Below are 19,143 nucleotides of genomic sequence, written 5' to 3'. Positions count from 1 at the left end.
CCGCATGACATGGCACATGCTATGTTATGTAACAGCATCGAATCGAGTCGTATTTCGTACGCGTACAGTATGACGTCGCGTAAATAAAAATAAATCGAATATAAACAATTAAAAATATTTGATAATTAACAGCTTTTGTTAACCAAGAAACAATTAACTCTCATTAGAGCGGCTTTATTATAATATATTTTTAAGATAAGAACATAAAACGTGAAAATACGCGATTATAAAAAACAAAAACATACATATTTATAATTTGTAAAAAATACTTTCTTACGTTGTTTCTGTTCGAATCTAAAACTTTGTCTACACACACAATATCTTTAATAAACAGTAAAAAACTTGGACGACGAGTTTCCAAATTGTACTTTTATTAATAAACAAACATCGTTCTTTGTAACGAATACACGCGCGCATGCGTGAAACATACGAAAGATGCGAGTAACGAAATGCATTTGTGTGTAACGTTTCGTTACTCGTTACTAGATGCCGCACCCGTTACTCAGTAACGAATACATACGGTTTGCTACAGCTCTAGAAATTTTGCTGTCTCATTATAATTGGCATCTGAAACCTAGAAATTGCAGAGTTGAGTTGTGTCGTACAAGGCGTATACGCAGTTGTAAGTATTATTAAGGTTTTCAGAGTTTGTTTAAATTCTAAGTGTTCACGATTAATTAATATTTTTCGATAAATTCCTAGTTGTCTGGTTATTATAGTAATTTCTTTGATTATTTGCGAATAATAATATTGATTCGAGTGTTAAGTACGAATTGTTTAGTACATACGTTGTTTTTTCAATTGGAAAAGTGCCATGAATGTTTCATGCTTTTGGGAATCGTTCTTGAAAGGGTTTTGTGTGTTCAAATCTTGTTTGCACCTTTGTTCTAGAACTTATTTATCTACAATGGCGTTATTCAATAAGCGTAAGAAACTCCTTTGTCTTGATGGCGTCACAAATTTGTCCCATTTTCTTGTAATATTGGAATTAAATTTCGTGTTTCATGCACTCAGATCCAGTTGGCGTAAAATTTTCGAGAGACGGCAAACATATCATCGCATAATTAAGTTTACTTTTTACTTGGAGCTTAGAAAGTAGAGAATGAAAATTGTCTTCATTTGAAAGCTGGAATGACAATAGCCCGTCGCGTCCGTCAGCTGTTCTTCGGTTTTTCTACATACATCGCGGACATCTGTTGAGAAAACTTAAATTTTGCCAAATATTTATCTTGTATAATTAGGCACTCATGTAAGCTATGCACTTACAACAAATTAAAAACAATATTTTTCACTTTTTTTTTTTAATAATTTTCAGTTAGTATGCGTATTTAAACTTCTGTGAATAGGACGATTTTTGTTTCAAAATTAAAAAAAAGTGTTAAAATATTATGAAATAATCGTCAGCTTTTAAAGAATTAAACTTCAAAAAACGTAAACTAAAATTTGACACTCTGAACCTTAGCAATTATTTTTTGGAAGTGTTTTTTTCATCCTTCCGTCCGTCAAAAATATGCTGCCAAGCTTTTGACGGATAGATGGAATTTTTTGAGCATATGATTGGCTACAGGTCACGTGATCAATGGCCGGATGATTGGCATAAGCTATTCAATTGTAATTCTTGCTGGAAAATGTCTGCTTTCACATTATCATCGTCAAACATTTTCAGACAAAGTTATAGGTTTTGAATTAAGTCTTCATAAAATTGCTGCAGTGGTGTTAAACACTTCAGACCTTCCTCTATTTTGGTAAATATGTAGAGTCGCGGTATATGCGAAAACAAATGCTAAAAAACTGAAAATACTTTTATTCTATGCTCTTTCACTTCCTCTTTTCAATAAACCCGGCGGAGATAAGAAATTCCAAATACTTTAGGAGATATAAAATTTTTATTTTCCATCACAATACTGACCATTGTTGCTTGTTTACGTTTATGATTTTTTTTATTTTCGCGACGTAGGTAGAACGACTTCATCATTTTCTACTAATGGCAAAGGAATTGTAGCCGCCTCTAACGTAGGTGAGTTTTTAACGTTTCAAATTTTAATGTTTTATTTGTTGCGCAAGTAATAAGTAAAAAAAAATTACGTGAGTCCTACCGTTCATCCTTTGTCCCGGTTTGTTAGGTCAGGTCAGCTACATTATAAATACTTTAAAACTAAACAACCATTAAAATTAATTTATATTATTTTTAATGTCTGCTTAGTTTGAAAGTATTTATAATGTAACTGACCTGACCTAATCGACCATTTTAATTAATTAGGCATTCACGAACTGTAAATCAAGATGCACATAAAGTTCGCCATTCCCGATTACACCCGAACAATTCACCTTTGGCCAACCTCGGGTTTATTTATTAATATTTATATTTCTCTGTTTATTTTAATGTAGCTTTACTAACCTAACTAACCGTCCATAGTGTTTTAAAGTGTTTTAATGTAGCTAACCTAACATAACATAACTATAATAATAATATTTTCAGATTTTAATAGATACTCCTAAACAAGCAACAATGTAGTCGTTCACCTACGTCGCGGAAAAAAAAAATCATACTCGTCTCGTAAACAAGAAACAATACCGCTAATCTACATGTTCAAAATTAAAAAAATCCATATCTCCTAAAGTATTTGGAATTTCTTATCTCTGCCGGTTGATTTGAAAATAGGAAGTGAAAGAGCATAGAATGAAAGTATTTTTGGATTTTTAGCATTTTTTTTCCGCATATACCGTTACCCTACATATTTACCTCTATTTTTCCTGAAGAAAGCGTTTCATAATTCCTACTGGTTTCTGAGAAATTACAGTTTATAGGTTACCGCCATTCTGTGCTTGATTGCGTAGCTGGTCCTGTGGTTCACCATGTATAAGTATGTGTATAGTTTGTATTTGGATTTAATGATGCAAACAGAATAAGGTAAGTAAAAAGTGAAAAATATGTTATGTTTATGTACAGCCACAGGCTGCTCAGGTACGCAAGTCTCGCATCCAAATCCAAGCTTCAATCCTTGACAGTGATGTATTTTAGCAGTATAGAAGTGCTGAGCACTGACTTAGGTGCGATTGCATGTAACGTGACACACACAAGGAAATATTACGTTTGGTAGACTTAATTACAATTCCATTTGTACGCCAAGTTGCACGCGTCAAGTTGCATGTCTACTTTGTTTTTTATTCTGTGTATTTTGTGCCCTCAAATTATTTTATATTATATTAACATGAACATAGTGTTTCTAAACAACAAAATCTATCTAAACATAAGCAGATTCCTTTTAACCCTTCAAAAGTATAGGTACATAGGTATTGATAAAAGCCCATGAAAAAAAAAAACTTTAGACAATACAAAATAGTTAAGTATAATTAATAAAGTTTTTTTTAACACAATTTTTATGTTTGGTGGTTGGGATGTATTAGTAGAAACATCTGGGCAGAAGGATGCCTAACCAGACTTGCCAATATTATCTTTGAAAGATTTGTGCAATGGGAGTGCATGACTTGATGTAGGCTTTTGGACATACGCCATTGCTTAGCACATGTATGTCTGCAGAAGAAAACTACAAAAAAACACAAATGACAAAAAACACAAATTAAGCAAAAATTGCTGTTAGGATTTAACGCCACACAATATTCCACAACAGGAATATGGTCAACAAATAAGGAAAAAACGAAGAAAAATGGACACAATTGTGGGGTTTTTTCATTCTGGTAGTCCATTTTTCTTCGTTTTTTCCTTGTTTGTTGACCATATTCCTGTTGTGGAATATTGTGTGGCGTTAAATCCTGACAACAGCAATTTTTGCTTAATTTGTGTTTTTTTGTAGTTTTCTTCTGCAGACATACATGTGCTAAGCAATGGCGTATGTCCAAAAGCCTACATCAAGTCAGACTTGCCAACTTTTAAAACCCTGAATTAGTAAAATACATAAAAAATAATATAACACACGTAAACTGCTCGCGGCAATTGAAAAATTAATAAACTTTCATGATATCACATATTTTCTAGTAATTGAAATTATGTAATCATTTTAACATACATTAATATTGCAGACCAACAATCATTCTCATTATTTACCATTATGGAAACATTTTTGCTTAGTATCACATCAAAGAAAAAACTTCGTTCCTTGTGGTACCTTACAAATCAACAGTGTACCTTTGTTACAATATACACTGATATCAGTTAACTTCCAGTAAATCTCCCTGGAGTACTGGTAATGAAAGCAACCTTGACACTATTATTTTCAAACTTGTATCACAAAATGTTACTACTAGTGGATATAATTTGGATTCAGTCATTGCTGCTGTCGGTCGCGACTGAAAATGCTACAGTTTGCAAATTACAAACAATTTTATCAGTTGCATCTGTTGCCATTTCTTTCACGATAGCCGTCGACTTTGTTCTTGCGCAACCAAATTTTTTTGCTACTTTAGATTTTGAAAACATTTTTCTCAATAACGGGCCGGCGTGATCCGTAACATTTAAAGGAATATTATGTTGAACCAAAACGTTCGTAAACATACATTCTGCGCGTATTACAGCATTGTCTGTGCTGTTATTTTTAGCGAAATAATCACTAACCTTGGAACTGACTGCGACACTTAACATTTGCGAGATGTTTTGAACAATTCACGTGGAGATATTGATGTCGTATCTTCCGCCGTGCCCAATGTTGTCACATCTACACACTGAAAATGTGAACTGTGTTCCCTTGCTTGATTTAAGAATACACGGAAATCCCGCGTGTATGTATCCCGAAATGCCTGAGAATAATGCGTATCACGTTTCGCGGGCATTTTCTTCTTCACTTGATTCCACTTCCGTTAATTGTGCACATAACACGTTTTTATTAAAAACATGCAATAAATTTGTTTCCTAACCTGTAATAAACAAAATTGGCTCAACTTTAACTGAAGAATCACAACATACGCTTATGCACGACACCATCTTGCCAAACTAAAAATGCTATTTAAACTGGTTCGTGATTGGTTGTAAGCGCATTAATGTAACTCAGGCGGCCAATAAGGAAAGATATACAATCGAACAACAAATTACGTGGTTCGCTGGCCTACGACCAATAATATAACTCAATTAACGCACCCGTTTCCACAGTAAAAACAACACATTTAAGGCAGACGGGAAATACATGTTTTAATAAACGTCTCGTACTTAAAATTCGTAAAAAATGCAGACATCCTCGTACAATCGTAAAACGAAAAAATCGTAAAGGTTGGCAAGTCTGTACCTAACATATTGTGCACACTTTTTAAGTTTTTTTCTGGCAGACTAAAACAGAATTAATTTAAGAATTTATGTTCCACCACTGCGAAAAAATTACTCAATCTGCAGTGCCAATTTTTATAATATTCATTACCATTTCTGGTTTTATAAACGTGATTGGTTGTGCAATGAGGAAAGTCTCGCATACTAATTATGCCAGTAAACATAAAACTGTGTAAAGGTTAACAGTGCATCATTCATCGCAACTGATTTGGGTATTGGCCAATGAAAGTCAAACTGCTAGACAAGAGGATAAGACTGCTCCGACTCATCTGCATAAATAAAAACATTATTTTATAGTGTGAGAGAAATTCTCACACACAACCAATAACGGTTTAAAGTGATGTATTTTAAATCTCATTGTTTTTAGTTATTATAAAAACATAATTGATGGCAGGCCAGCACCTGACTGCTCAAAAAGTGTGCTATATTAGTCCAAAATTGAAATATTATGCATAAATTTAAGCCAGGAAAAGTTTGCATTGAATCTAACATTTTCTGGTACGGTTAATATACATGACAGCTGACTAGCAGCTTGTAAACTCTATTTTTCTTCTGAAAAATTATGATAGCTTATGCAAAAAAAGGTCATTGAACAATATTTAAGTAACCATGAAAACTTTTGTAGTATGTTTATCACAGATAAAACTTATATTTGTTTTTATAGCAGGAAATAGCTCAGCAATCTGCACTAATATCTTAGCTTTTCTTGTCACTGTGTGATAAATAAAAGTAAACAATTTCCAATTCCTGCCAAAAAGCCAATTTAGTTTGCATTGGAAAGGCTGTTGGACAAAGTGTCAATAAAATGTCATTATCTCCCTTTAACACAAACATACTTCAAATAATCGTGAATAAGTATGTTCAAAATTATGGCAGTCAAATATTGTGTAAATATTTTCTGTTACTATTTTTTTAAATATTGAATCTAATTTCAACGCTGGCATTTTACCTCATTTGGCGAAACTAATCAGAATGTTTTTAGAAGGGCACAAATCACGGAGGGTTTATCTGTTTTCCTCCCCTTCTCCTCAAACCTCACCCTCTTACAATCAACCCTCGAAATATTTGGCGAAAACTATTTACAATCATAAATTCTTAATTTTATCAAATGCACCATTGCATATTTTACATTCAAAAATGAAAATTTCCCACATGTCCCATGTCACTGACTTTCGTAAGGCTGACCATACATAAGAAAAGATCTTACAAGAACCAATATTTTCAAAAATCATAGCGAAATTACTTAAATGCAGTGCAGGAAAATTATAGTTTATGGTTGGCTCTCACTTTAAAAGTTCTTCAACTAATGAATTTTCCAGAATCCAATCAAAAGATTTTTTTTTTTAAAGGTATATTTCAAAGAATTACTACCTATTGTAACCATTACCATGGTGCAATGTTTGGGAAAATTTTTATGTAGTTTTTCGTTTTATGTTTGTTCCATAGACTCCAAAACCATAGTCAACTCAAAAGTTTATGTATATATCTATCTACTATATAAAAATAAGTCGGGTTTTCCTTCCTGACGCTATAACTCCAGAACGCACAAACCGATTTCCACGGTTTTGCAGTCGTTGGAAAGGTCTCGGGCTCCGTGAGGTTTATAGCAAAGAAAATTCAGGAAAAATTCAGGACAAACCAACATTTTAAGTAGATGGCGCCGGCGAAATACCACTCACTGACTCGCTCATCACGAGATCTCTAAAACTATACACCCAATTGACTTGAAATTTAGCATAGTTACTCATTTTGTGATGTAGACGCTCACTAAGAACGGATTCTGTGGAAATCCGATCCCAAGGGGGGTTTCGGGGGCGTAATATATCAAAATTTCCAGTTTTTGGTAGGAAATCACCATGGCAACGGCTGTTGCTTTGTTGATGCTTCATTCGTCTCTATGGCAACGACTATTTCATTGTTAGTGCAGTCCTCATCACCGTTGAAATTTTGCGGGTACTTTAAATATCAAAAATTGCCCTTTTTTTCAAGTATATATATTTTACAGATTTGTAACTTCACAGTAATGTTCCTTATGTTACACAGGATGACATTTTCCGAAATTAGATTCCATGGGTGGTTAAAACAAGGCAACAGTGGGTACTTTGTGTGCATGAGAACAGGATTTTGCATTGTTCATGCCTTCTGCATCTCCATGGCAACGGGCATCGTGCGGCAGTGGCGTACCCACAAGGAGGGGCATGTAGAATGAGCGGCGCAAGAGTGATCTGCCTGTAGACTGCCGTAGCGAAGTACGGGTACATCAGTTGTACCTTGCGTGCACGAGTCGGGAAACCATCGGTGCTATTCATTTTCTCTCCGGTACATTATACAGCATTGTAATACATTTTCACTGAATTTTTTTTATTTACCATTACCGTAAATGGGAGGTGTGGCTTAATTTTTTTCAATTGGTATAACCGTGCGAAGCCGGGTCGGGCAGTTAGTATTATATAGATATATCACAATTTTGTGGATAGATAACTCTCAATTTTTCAATAATCATAATCAAAACTAATACATAAAATCTAGTATTGAAAAATTTGTCGATTTCATTAATGGGCAATATCCGACCAAAGGGTTAGAAATGGGGCAAGTTTAAAAAAAAAACTGAAAAATGCTATAACTACCATAATATGTAAAATATCACATCCGTTTGAAAGTATTATAACTCATAGTAGTAAAATACCAAAATATTTTGTCTGGAAAAGTTTTTTATGCGACCAACCATTATGCAATGGGTTGAAAAAACAAAGGGTTGGAGAAAAAAAATCATAACTCCTCTTAGGCACATCAAATTCATTCTGATATATTTTATTTAATTTTACAATTTTTTATCTAAAACTTAAGTTGAAAACAATTTTTGATTAGATCAACCATTGCTGCAAGGGATTGAAAAAAATGAGGGGTAGAATAAAAAAAAATAACCCACTTAGTAGGTACACTATTAAATCCTTTAAAATTTGTAAATTTTATAATTTTTACCTGAAACTTATGTCTGAAACAAATTTTGATTTACAAACTATTACTGCAAGGTCTGGAAATAACAAAGGTAGAAAAACCAAATGTCATTACTTTTTTTAAGATATACTATGGAATCCATTTAATTTATTGTAAAATGCCTAAACTTTATTTAAAACCTTTGGCGAGTTACCTTAAGTGGTTAGTTTGACTAGCGCATACTTAAACATTCACCAAGATAATTTGTGATGCACTCACCACTTCATTGCTTAGCATCACTGATCTGTAATTGTTTACATAATCTTTATCGTATAATACCTTTTATTATTTTAGATGTCTGTCACAATGGCAGCAAGCAGTCTGATAGGATTTTAAAACTAATGCAATCAATTCTACTTGGCCATGAGGGTGACTTGAGCTTCCATTATCCTGATTTATACCGTAAAGCATTTTATCAGTAGTATAATTACTCTTTGTAGTAAAGGTTTTAACAGATTAAATGAGTCTTGTTTCCTCTTAAGCCACGTCATGGCCTGATACGGAGTCTGGCCGAGGTCCACATGCCCACTTTTAAATATTCTGGCACCTATCAACAACAACTGTGCAAGTTAATTACACGCAACCCCCTGGGACATATCAAGCATTGTATTACTTGAAATTTTATTGTGTGCTTTTCCAGATTATTCAGATCACACTTGTTTTGTTGGGAATCCTCATCACTAGGTATTTAATGACTTAGAAACTAGCACTAGAAGTGAAACCTATGTATTGATAAATATGCCGTTGGGTTTTTTGTAATCATCCCAATTGTGGAGACAGTAGACAAATTACCCAAATTTAACTGCAAAATTACTTAAGCTTCGTCCACACAGAGCAATATGCTTGTGATGTTCCCTATGTTGGCGATCTTAGCAGTGTTGTCGGATGTTTGGTTGTAGGTTATTTTTCTAAATGTCTCTGACTTTGCGCATGAGGAGATAATCAAAAACATCTGTTTCATGTGGAATTGTGCTGTACTTCTGCGTTTGCTTTCCATAAGTCATTTTTCGATGGTAAAGTTCATTAAAAAAAAATACGAAAATATCCATGTTTATGGAACACAACTATAGAAGAATATAAAAAGCAGAATATGAGGGATAATGTCTGGAATTTGTTTTGAAAGGAGGTTCACTAATGCTGTGTGTTCAGAAAATAATAATTATTAGTGTCAAGATCCATTCTTCTGAACTGTCCTTTCATTTCTTTGACGAGTAATAGTTGCAGAATTAAATCATTAAATCTTTGTTTACTGATGCCAAGCAAATTGCCAACTGTTCTGTTAAAATGCTCTACCCTTAATTTAGATTCTTCTTCAGAAATTATCCCAATTATTTTCTTTTTAAATTGTCTTCATAAACCCATTTCGTTCTACGTTTACATACTGAGAGAGCCAGCAAAATATTATCGTCTGAATCATCACTCGAATCCCACGGCATGCGTTTCTCAGACATCGTGAACTAGACTGGATCTGTTTAGCCAAATAGCACAGCGAACATCATGAACATATTGTAGCTTTCTGTGTTGTCTCGGCTTTACTCTGTTGACAGAAAATTATGCAAATTTTGTGGATTTTCTAGTGTTTTTTTTTTGCATTGTTTCCTTGAAAGTTATGAACTGTGAATTAGATTTTTTATTTGTAATGGACTTTACAGGTGTACACTTAAGATGCAAATATTTGTGAAGACCTTGACTGGGAAGACCATAACATTGGAAGTTGAGGCCTCTGACACCATCGAAAATGTAAAAGCAAAAATACAAGACAAAGAAGGGATACCGCCTGACCAGCAGCGCCTGATTTTTGCTGGGAAACAGTTGGAGGATGGCCGCACACTGTCAGACTACAACATTCAGAAAGGTGAGTGCCCTGGTTGTACAAGGTTAGTTAATGTTGGTTGGATCTATCTAGCTGTATTAACACTATGCTTTATGCATGTTGGAATAATGGTGTAATAACTGCAGTATATCGTGCTAATATGTAATGCAGTATGATACCACATTTTTGTGGAAGTTGTGTTTTCCGATGGGATAGCGGGTCTGAATCCAACACCAACATGCCTAGATGCTCGTGTACGAATAATCTGTTGCTTAGACTAATTTTGTAAACTATAAAAAATAAAATTAATAGCTAATGAATTAATACATTAAAAAAAATTGATTGAATATTTTTATTATTTACATTCAAAACTCTTTGCAGAATTATTTTTTTGTAGTCCCAAATGGCTAACTTATCATAAAAATGCATTATTTGATTGGGCTATCTTAGTTATTGATCTGATTGGAGCAATGGAATGGCCTTTTAACTTAATAGTAAAAAACAACTTTTCCAGATTGTTTAGTGGTAATCCTCTAAATAATTTGCAGGGATAAATGGTTTTAAATGAAAACAAACACAAATCAAACTATTCTAGAAGTAAGTTATGTTCAAGCTTTAAAGAAAAAACTCAACTCTGATAAAAAAAACTAAAAAAAAATTGCAGGCTGTGTTGTGCTTTGACAATTATTTTTAAGAAATGCAGAATTTTTAAAGTAATAGTTAATTTACAAAAATACAATACATGAAATTTATTTTTAATGCAAAGTAAATCATTTTTTGTGAAATAAAGGTACGTATCAGTGGTAAATAAAATCACTACTTCCCAAAGACTGTTTGCTTTAAAATACTGAAAAATGTATCAGGTTTAAGGCTGTTGTATTGTTGAAATAGTTAACCATTGTTATGTAGGTTCCGGACATTTGATTATATTGTGTAACAATACATTTTATGTCGTTTATTAACTTTTAAAAGAACTTTTAAGTTGCCTACCAGCATACTGATTTGTTTCAAATTTCTTGTGTAAAATGGACTGGTGTCAAGAAAAACATGCATATTTATTTCTTACATTAAAGGTATGTTATGGCTGTTAAGCCAAAATCTGCAGCATCTATAGAAAATCATTGCAACTTCGTAATTGGAGGTGTCATGGTAGTAGGACACTAAACTAGCATGTGGGATTACCTGGGTCTCTGGTGTCAGTGCGGTCACTTATTATATACTTTAGATATATGTGTGTATATATATATACATATATTGAAATCTGTAAATAATCATATGTGATGTATGGATGTATGTGTGTGTGTTGGAGAATTTTTGGTATCTCCTTTAAAATGCATAGTACAGAAAGAAATGGGCAATCTGTTAGGTATTCGTGTTTTGTCTATCGTAAGGCTCTTTCTCATGCTCCATGTTGAATATTATTTCCATTCTTTCATCATTAAAAGGTTTGCATGTCTTTGTAATTTTCATTACTGGATATGTTAGTTTAAACAAAGATTATCCATTAAAACCTAAGCTTAAAAACTTAAAAAACAAAAGTGAGGTTATAAGTTTTATAGATGAACAGAAATATGTTTAAAGATATATATGTACATACAACACACACACACACAGATTATTCTTTTTGCTTTTGCTTATACCATATAAATAACAAAAGTATCATCAGATGAGTAAAGGTAAATTAATATGGAGGTATCAAGAAAAGGCCTGTTAAACTTCTAACTATGCAATTATTAATCAAGTGTTACAAAAAAAATTGAGAATTGGAAATATTGATGTAACGGATATACAATCGGGACCAACAAAATAAAATATGTCCATCTTTGCAACTTACAGTTCATACTAGTAATTCCTAAAAATCTTATTCCTGTAGGAGGTTGAATAATAAAGAATGTCTGATGAGCAAAGATTAAAATAGAGACTACTATGTGCATGTGTATAAATTAGTGAAAATAATTTTTTTACAGACTACATACAATTTTCAGATATAAAAAGAAAATTTTAGTTGGTTAATTGTATAAATAATTAGTTCGGTATTGTTTCAGAATCCACACTTCACCTTGTTCTTCGCTTGCGTGGAGGCATGCAGATATTTGTAAAGACATTGACTGGCAAAACCATCACCCTTGAAGTGGAGGCTTCAGATACCATTGAAAATGTGAAGGCCAAAATCCAAGACAAGGAAGGAATCCCTCCAGATCAACAGAGGCTGATCTTTGCAGGCAAGCAACTGGAAGATGGTCGTACCCTGTCTGATTACAACATTCAAAAAGAATCTACTCTCCATCTGGTTCTTCGCCTGCGAGGAGGCATGCAGATCTTTGTGAAGACATTGACTGGCAAAACCATCACCCTTGAAGTGGAGGCTTCAGATACAATTGAAAATGTGAAGGCCAAAATCCAAGACAAAGAAGGAATCCCTCCAGACCAACAGAGGCTGATCTTTGCAGGCAAGCAACTGGAAGATGGTCGTACCCTGTCAGATTACAACATTCAAAAAGAATCTACTCTCCATCTGGTTCTTCGCTTGCGAGGAGGCATGCAGATCTTTGTGAAGACATTGACTGGCAAAACCATCACCCTTGAAGTGGAGGCTTCAGATACAATTGAAAATGTGAAGGCCAAAATCCAAGACAAGGAAGGAATCCCTCCAGACCAACAGAGGCTGATCTTTGCAGGCAAGCAACTGGAAGATGGTCGTACCCTGTCAGATTACAACATTCAAAAAGAATCTACTCTCCATCTGGTTCTTCGCCTGCGAGGAGGCATGCAGATCTTTGTAAAGACATTGACTGGCAAAACCATCACCCTTGAAGTGGAGGCTTCAGATACCATTGAAAATGTGAAGGCCAAAATCCAAGACAAGGAAGGAATCCCTCCAGATCAACAGAGGCTGATCTTTGCAGGCAAGCAACTGGAAGATGGTCGTACCCTGTCTGATTACAACATTCAAAAAGAATCTACTCTCCATCTGGTTCTTCGCCTGCGAGGAGGCATGCAGATCTTTGTGAAGACATTGACTGGCAAAACCATCACCCTTGAAGTGGAGGCTTCAGATACAATTGAAAATGTGAAGGCCAAAATCCAAGACAAGGAAGGAATCCCTCCAGACCAACAGAGGCTGATCTTTGCAGGCAAGCAACTGGAAGATGGTCGTACCCTGTCAGATTACAACATTCAAAAAGAATCTACTCTCCATCTGGTTCTTCGCTTGCGAGGAGGCATGCAGATCTTTGTGAAGACATTGACTGGCAAAACCATCACCCTTGAAGTGGAGGCTTCAGATACAATTGAAAATGTGAAGGCCAAAATCCAAGACAAGGAAGGAATCCCTCCAGACCAACAGAGGCTGATCTTTGCAGGCAAGCAACTGGAAGATGGTCGTACCCTGTCAGATTACAACATTCAAAAAGAATCTACTCTCCATCTGGTTCTTCGCTTGCGAGGAGGCATGCAGATCTTTGTGAAGACATTGACTGGCAAAACCATCACCCTTGAAGTGGAGGCTTCAGATACCATTGAAAATGTGAAGGCCAAATCCAAGACAAGGAAGGAATCCCTCCAGACCAACAGAGGCTGATCTTTGCAGGCAAGCAACTGGAAGATGGTCGTTCCCTGTCTGATTACAACATTTTGAAGGAATCTACACTCCATCTGGTTCTTTGCTTGCGAGGTGGTTAAAAATATTCAAGATTAATTCCATGATGTATCTTACAAATTATTTTTAAGATGTGAACACTCTTCATTTGGATAAAAAAATGTATATATTTTGATTTAAATAGCAAAATTTTAATTCTTATAGAGTTGTTTGTTAAGAATTGTAGGTTGTCAGTATTTAGTCCTGTTTAATTGCTTGTCTTTTTTTTTCCAATGCATTTCTGTGAGATTAAGTGATTTTTATTTCAATTTTTGAGTTAAGTTTTTGATGGTGGTGCATTTTTAGATGTTGTGCAAATGAATTAAATAAATGTAAATTTTCACCTGCAAAAATTTAAGTTCAATTTTATTCACCTATTTGCACGATTATATTTTGTGTTTTTAAGGATTCTGAAAGTGAGAAATATGCTATTTTATTTTCATAGATATTGACCAAGCTTATATTTATGCATGTTCAGTACTAATTATTGCTAATTATGTTTCATTTAATATATTAGGATTGTATACTCGGCAGTTTTTTTTGTCATAATACATAAAATACACAATGTAATGTGAAGGCCAAAATCCAAGACAAGTAAGTAATTTGTGTACCACTATTTATTTTTCTCCTGACTTGTATGGCTTAATAAAATAATATAGGTAATGCTAATAAATATTGATGAAACAATCTTTTGTTTCACTAATTCCGTTTTTAAATTCAAGAGCACCTTTTTCTAATGCATAAAAATTCTTCATTGTACACTTATGTGTTCAGTGTAGAAAGATATAAGCTAATAAGTAATCATCATACACCTTTTCTAATAATTAATGAGTCTTTAAATCTACACTGCATGGTTAAATCTATAGAAATCTGTATTCAAACACACTGAGTGAAACTGTGATGTCCACAATTTATAATCTACCAAATAGCTAATTTTAGTCTCATTGGTCTGGATTTGACAAACTTTTGACAGGTTATCATGAAAATCATTTAGGTTTTAGCTTTTCAAACATTTATACACTTTTGGAATTGGACCTGAAGAATTGGTTTATTGCAAATAATTATAAAATGTCCAAGATAGATTTTTTGTTTGATGGTTAATTAAACAAAATTCAACTAATCATAACTTTTGTCAGACTGTGATTTGAAACCTACAAATTTGGTGACAAAAGGATAATGTGGAATTTAATAGCGGATCATTAATCTGTGTTGTTAAAACTAATGAAAAATGTTGCCAAGTGTTACTGCACTAATAGCAATGTGTTTAGAGAGATTGTTATCAAAAATTGAAACTTGTCTAAAAGTTTCCACAATTTGGACAGGGACCTTAGACATTGTGCAGGTAATAGAGCATCCAGATCTTGTACGATATGTGCTTTTAACATGCAGAGTTATAATCTGCCTTAACTGTGTGTACATACCACAAATACATGCATTATTGCACAATGCCACAAAAGATCAATCTTGTAATAACTAATGTTCCTAATCTACACCTTTTTTAGTGCATTTTATGCATGGTCCACAGAATATTTTTTGTTATCCATGCTTTTTGATTTAGCATTAGTAACGATTTCATGTTTGGATTGTATCTTACACCTGTTAAGTTTCAAGAGAATTTCCCAAGATTCCCCCACAGTCATGCTGGCTGTCCTTACGAAGGTCTTTGACGTTTTTTATTTAGCTGCCTGTCTAGCAGCAAAGTTACAATTCACCCTTCAACACTATATCCCCCCCCCCCTCCCACATACTGACTTCTAAGCTGTTCCCTTGCACTGTAACATTGAGAATATAATTAAAAAGGCATTTAATGGGCCTAAACTAAGGGACAAGACATGAACAGTAAGTAGCCTGCCTAGAATTGGCGATGCAACTTGGACGCAGGGTGCAAAAATAAATAATTTAAATACACTGACACTGTAACTGTCTGAATTCTGTTTTTACGATCTTGCGATAAAACTTTTTCATTGATCTTTTTGCTAACGTCTTCTTCCTAGCATTGCTGCCAAGTCCATGCCACACACACAGCTTCATATTTTGACAAGGCCGATAGTTTCCACTTTTTTCAGGGGGTACCATAGGCACCTGGAATTGTAACTGGTATTCAATAAATAGGTAGAATACTGTACAAGGGTGTATTTTTCAGAAATCAACTTTTTTTTTGGGGAGGGGGGGTTGAGGGCTTATGGTGCCATACGATAAACAATAAAACGAACAATTTGTGAAAAAAAAAAAATTGCTTTCAACAGTAGTTTGTGAAGTAATGATACAAACTTTTTCTAATTACAGTGAGTTGCGGTTTTTTTTTCTTCAATGAAATGGATGCCAGCTATCCTTACCTGCTCCCCCTTTACAGTAGAGCAGGTGATTTTTGAGGGTTGGCCTGTTGTGAATTGGGGGGGGATTCCCAAGGTCTGGCACCAGGTAATAGGAAACCTTATAAGCAATTTGATACACATGTTTGTAGTTTTAGATATTATTTTATTTTAAAACTATGGGGTTTCACAAATGTTTTTGTCCACAGGCCTTAGGTTCTTTTGGTGAACTCCGTGTCCGAACACCCTGGGTACGGCCGTGATGCTGTATGCATAACAAAAGAGATCTACATGCAATACTACATGTGTTTCACTAATTCCCTTTTGCCCCTGCTTTTTAGCTCAACTCTAGGGGGCCAGCTCCCAGCTGCCTGTATTTATTCATCACCTCAGCGGGCGCGGCGCACCAGTAGGTAGCCATGCAAAATGGCTGCCGCATGCAGCGCTTGGATTATTCATGGCGTCGGGGATGAAGGAGAGAAGCGGTCGCTGGCCACTGCGCCCTGCCGGTCAGATTCGCAAGCTGCTGAGAGCGGACCGGGTTATTCATGAGGCGTGGAGGAACTCGGACGTCAGGCACGATCCCTTGCTAACTTCGGTTCGCGTTAAAATAGGTATTTTCTGATAGCCCATTTTAACTAGTAGGTATCCCCAATTATTTTGTTTTTAATATATTTCCTGTCTTTTGCATATGATTTAAATTACTCTTTTATAAGTATAGTTAATGTCAACCGGTAGTCTCGGTCAAAAACACGCCTTATAAAGTTTATAAATTGATAAATACGTAATTATTAATAATTTAAATTTCTTATTAACTATTACATTATATTTAATAATTATTTTACTTACGTATCTATTTTTAATTATCTATTTAATAACACTTCCCTGCTCGTGTAATTATATAATTGTTATGGAAAATACTTAAATTATGTACCACGCACTACTTTAACTAATGAAAAAAAAAACTCGGCCATAGCTCTTGAAATTGTACGTCCGTAGTAACCGAGATACGATTCAAAACTAACGAATAACCGAAGTTCGTAGAAAGTGGTTCCTTGAAAACGAAGACGGTCGTAACTATACAATACAATTAAACATCTGTCCCTACTAGCTATAACTAGAAAGGTTCGTACTATATAATAGGGGTCCTAATTTCCAGGTATAATTCCCAAGTATAATTTTAACGTTATGAAAGAATTTAAGAGTTTACGAATTTTAAAGAAGATGCACTTAATTATTTTCTATTTGAAATGTAATTAGTGGAAATGAGAATATAATTAAAATGTAATTAAAGTTTGTCTCTTAATTTTTTAATTTTAGGAATCGGTTATACGTGTTATTGAATAAATATATATTTTATTAATGAAATATTATTAAATGTAATAGTTAATAAGAAATGAAAATTATTAATAATTATGTATTTATCAATAATTAATAAACTTTATGTGGGGTGTTTTTGAACGGGACTACCGGTTGACCTTAAATGATGCTCTAACCGCGCGCTCTCCGCCCTCTATCTCGGAAACGATTCAATGTATAAAAACATTTTTGAAACAAAAGTTGTAGGGAATTTAATCCTCTACAATATTGATAATAAATACAAATGGCGAAAAACCCATAGGAAACGAGATATTTTCAAATAAATGTGCAAAAAATTGATTTTTTTTGTGACCTTTGACCTTAGATTTTAATAGTCGGGTACACCCTACCATAATATGTATTAGGTTCTGAGACAACTTTTAGGATGTCAAAATACAAGTTTATACGAGTTTATAGCTGGGTATCTCAAATTCCGAGATACTTAATTTTGACTAAGATAACTGGACTATGTGGGCTCAACCATTTCTGACGCACTATTAGTCTCGTAATTATTAGCGTCTCAAATCTGACAGCATATTTTCACAGAAGAAAGTTCGACCGACTATCAATGTAACGACCGAATAGACATTTTGACGTCAAAAAATTTCTGGGTAGGCTGTATTTTGGACTATACCTCGCCAGGGGTTTGTTTAATGAATTTCCATTGCACTGAAGGGGAATTTTATGTGTTGAATAAATAAAATAATTTAACAAAATTGATGTTGCTTTTTTTTTTTACTTGGATTCGATTAACGTCCACTTGATGGTCGGGCGGCCAGGCCAGAAAAATTGCGACATCGAAAATAGCGACAAATCGCGACAAACTTGGCCCACAGTTCACAGCCACTGGCTCAACCGACTCCATATCAACATCTGAATCATCATCGAGCATATCCACGCCCACTATCAAAAAAATTTCTGCGTTCTCCCTCGCTTCTCGCAAGGTGGACGGCTGAGGCTCGCTCGAGCGCCAATTTCGCGGTTCGTTCCGGGGGCTCGTTTTGCCCCACTGGCTCATTTCTCTCGGCTACTTTTTGCCTCATTCGATACCTGCGACGCTTCTCTGGGTTTTAAAGTGCTTCTGCTCGGATGATGTTGCTTGTTCCTCCTCCCCCCACTCCCCCCAACACAACCCGTTTTCGCTTAGGTTTTTGCGATTACTGGCTCCAAAATCGAAGTTAGTAATTTTATGGTTAGTCCACTAAACTAGCACCACTCAGTGCTCACTCACGAGCAAATTAAAGTTTAAATAACGCAAATCGGGTCTATTACTTTCGAGTCACAGCTCCCACGCGCTCCCCACCACAGCTCATTACGTCATCATTGCGAATGTTAACCGGGTGAGTCAGAGCCCGTTTACAATAGTCCGAACCTGTGCGTGGTCCGTGTCCTTATCCGAATGTGAGTGACGTCACATTGTTTCACCGTAAACTGCCCTGTCCACAATTGCGATGTCTGATGTGCGAATGTATTGATTTCTAACGTTGCTACCAGAGCGCAGTAAATGTGTCAAACAAAATGGTTTTTTTTTATTGTTTTGATGCTTTGTAGTTTGAGATTGAACTTTTGAAAGTTGTGGTAGTTCAATTTTATATATTTATTCAGTAAGGCAAAGTGGCAAATGTAATTGTTAAAAAATGAACTCATATCACAGCAACCGGACAACACAAATTCAAATGTCGTCTTGCTCTTCTTGACTTACAACACCTTCCATTTCCTTCAATAACAAATACCACGTTTTCAAATGGGA

The 19,143-nt window shown here is 34.8% G+C and overlaps 2 protein-coding genes across 2 annotated transcripts in view; one reads left to right on the top strand and one right to left on the bottom strand.

The window, feature by feature from the left end:
- The window catches only part of LOC134536047 (dimethyladenosine transferase 2, mitochondrial), a 198,133-nt gene that overhangs the window by 53,248 nt on the left and 125,742 nt on the right, over positions 1-19,143 (bottom strand). The window lies entirely within an intron of this gene.
- On the top strand, positions 478-13,718 carry LOC134536043 (polyubiquitin). The gene is made up of 3 exons (XM_063375561.1): positions 478-622; positions 9,925-10,127; positions 12,131-13,718. Exons 2-3 carry the CDS (start codon positions 9,938-9,940, stop codon positions 13,663-13,665), a joined length of 1,725 nt encoding a protein of 574 aa, XP_063231631.1. The 5' UTR covers positions 478-622; positions 9,925-9,937; the 3' UTR covers positions 13,666-13,718.

Source organism: Bacillus rossius, chromosome 10 (genome assembly GCF_032445375.1).
Source record: "Bacillus rossius redtenbacheri isolate Brsri chromosome 10, Brsri_v3, whole genome shotgun sequence".
Classification (NCBI taxonomy): domain Eukaryota; kingdom Metazoa; phylum Arthropoda; class Insecta; order Phasmatodea; family Bacillidae; genus Bacillus; species Bacillus rossius.
The sequence above is the reverse complement of the archived record's forward strand: the minus strand, read 5'-3'. Positions and strand labels throughout refer to the sequence as shown.

Bases quoted from the DNA above. Each gene is read 5' to 3' on its own strand.
- LOC134536043 (XM_063375561.1), top strand. From the start codon at position 9,938: ATGCAAATATTTGTGAAGACCTTGACTGGGAAGACCATAACATTGGAA. The intron at 10,128-12,130 runs GTGAGTGCCCTG...GTATTGTTTCAG, and splicing joins AGACTACAACATTCAGAAAG to AATCCACACTTCACCTTGTT.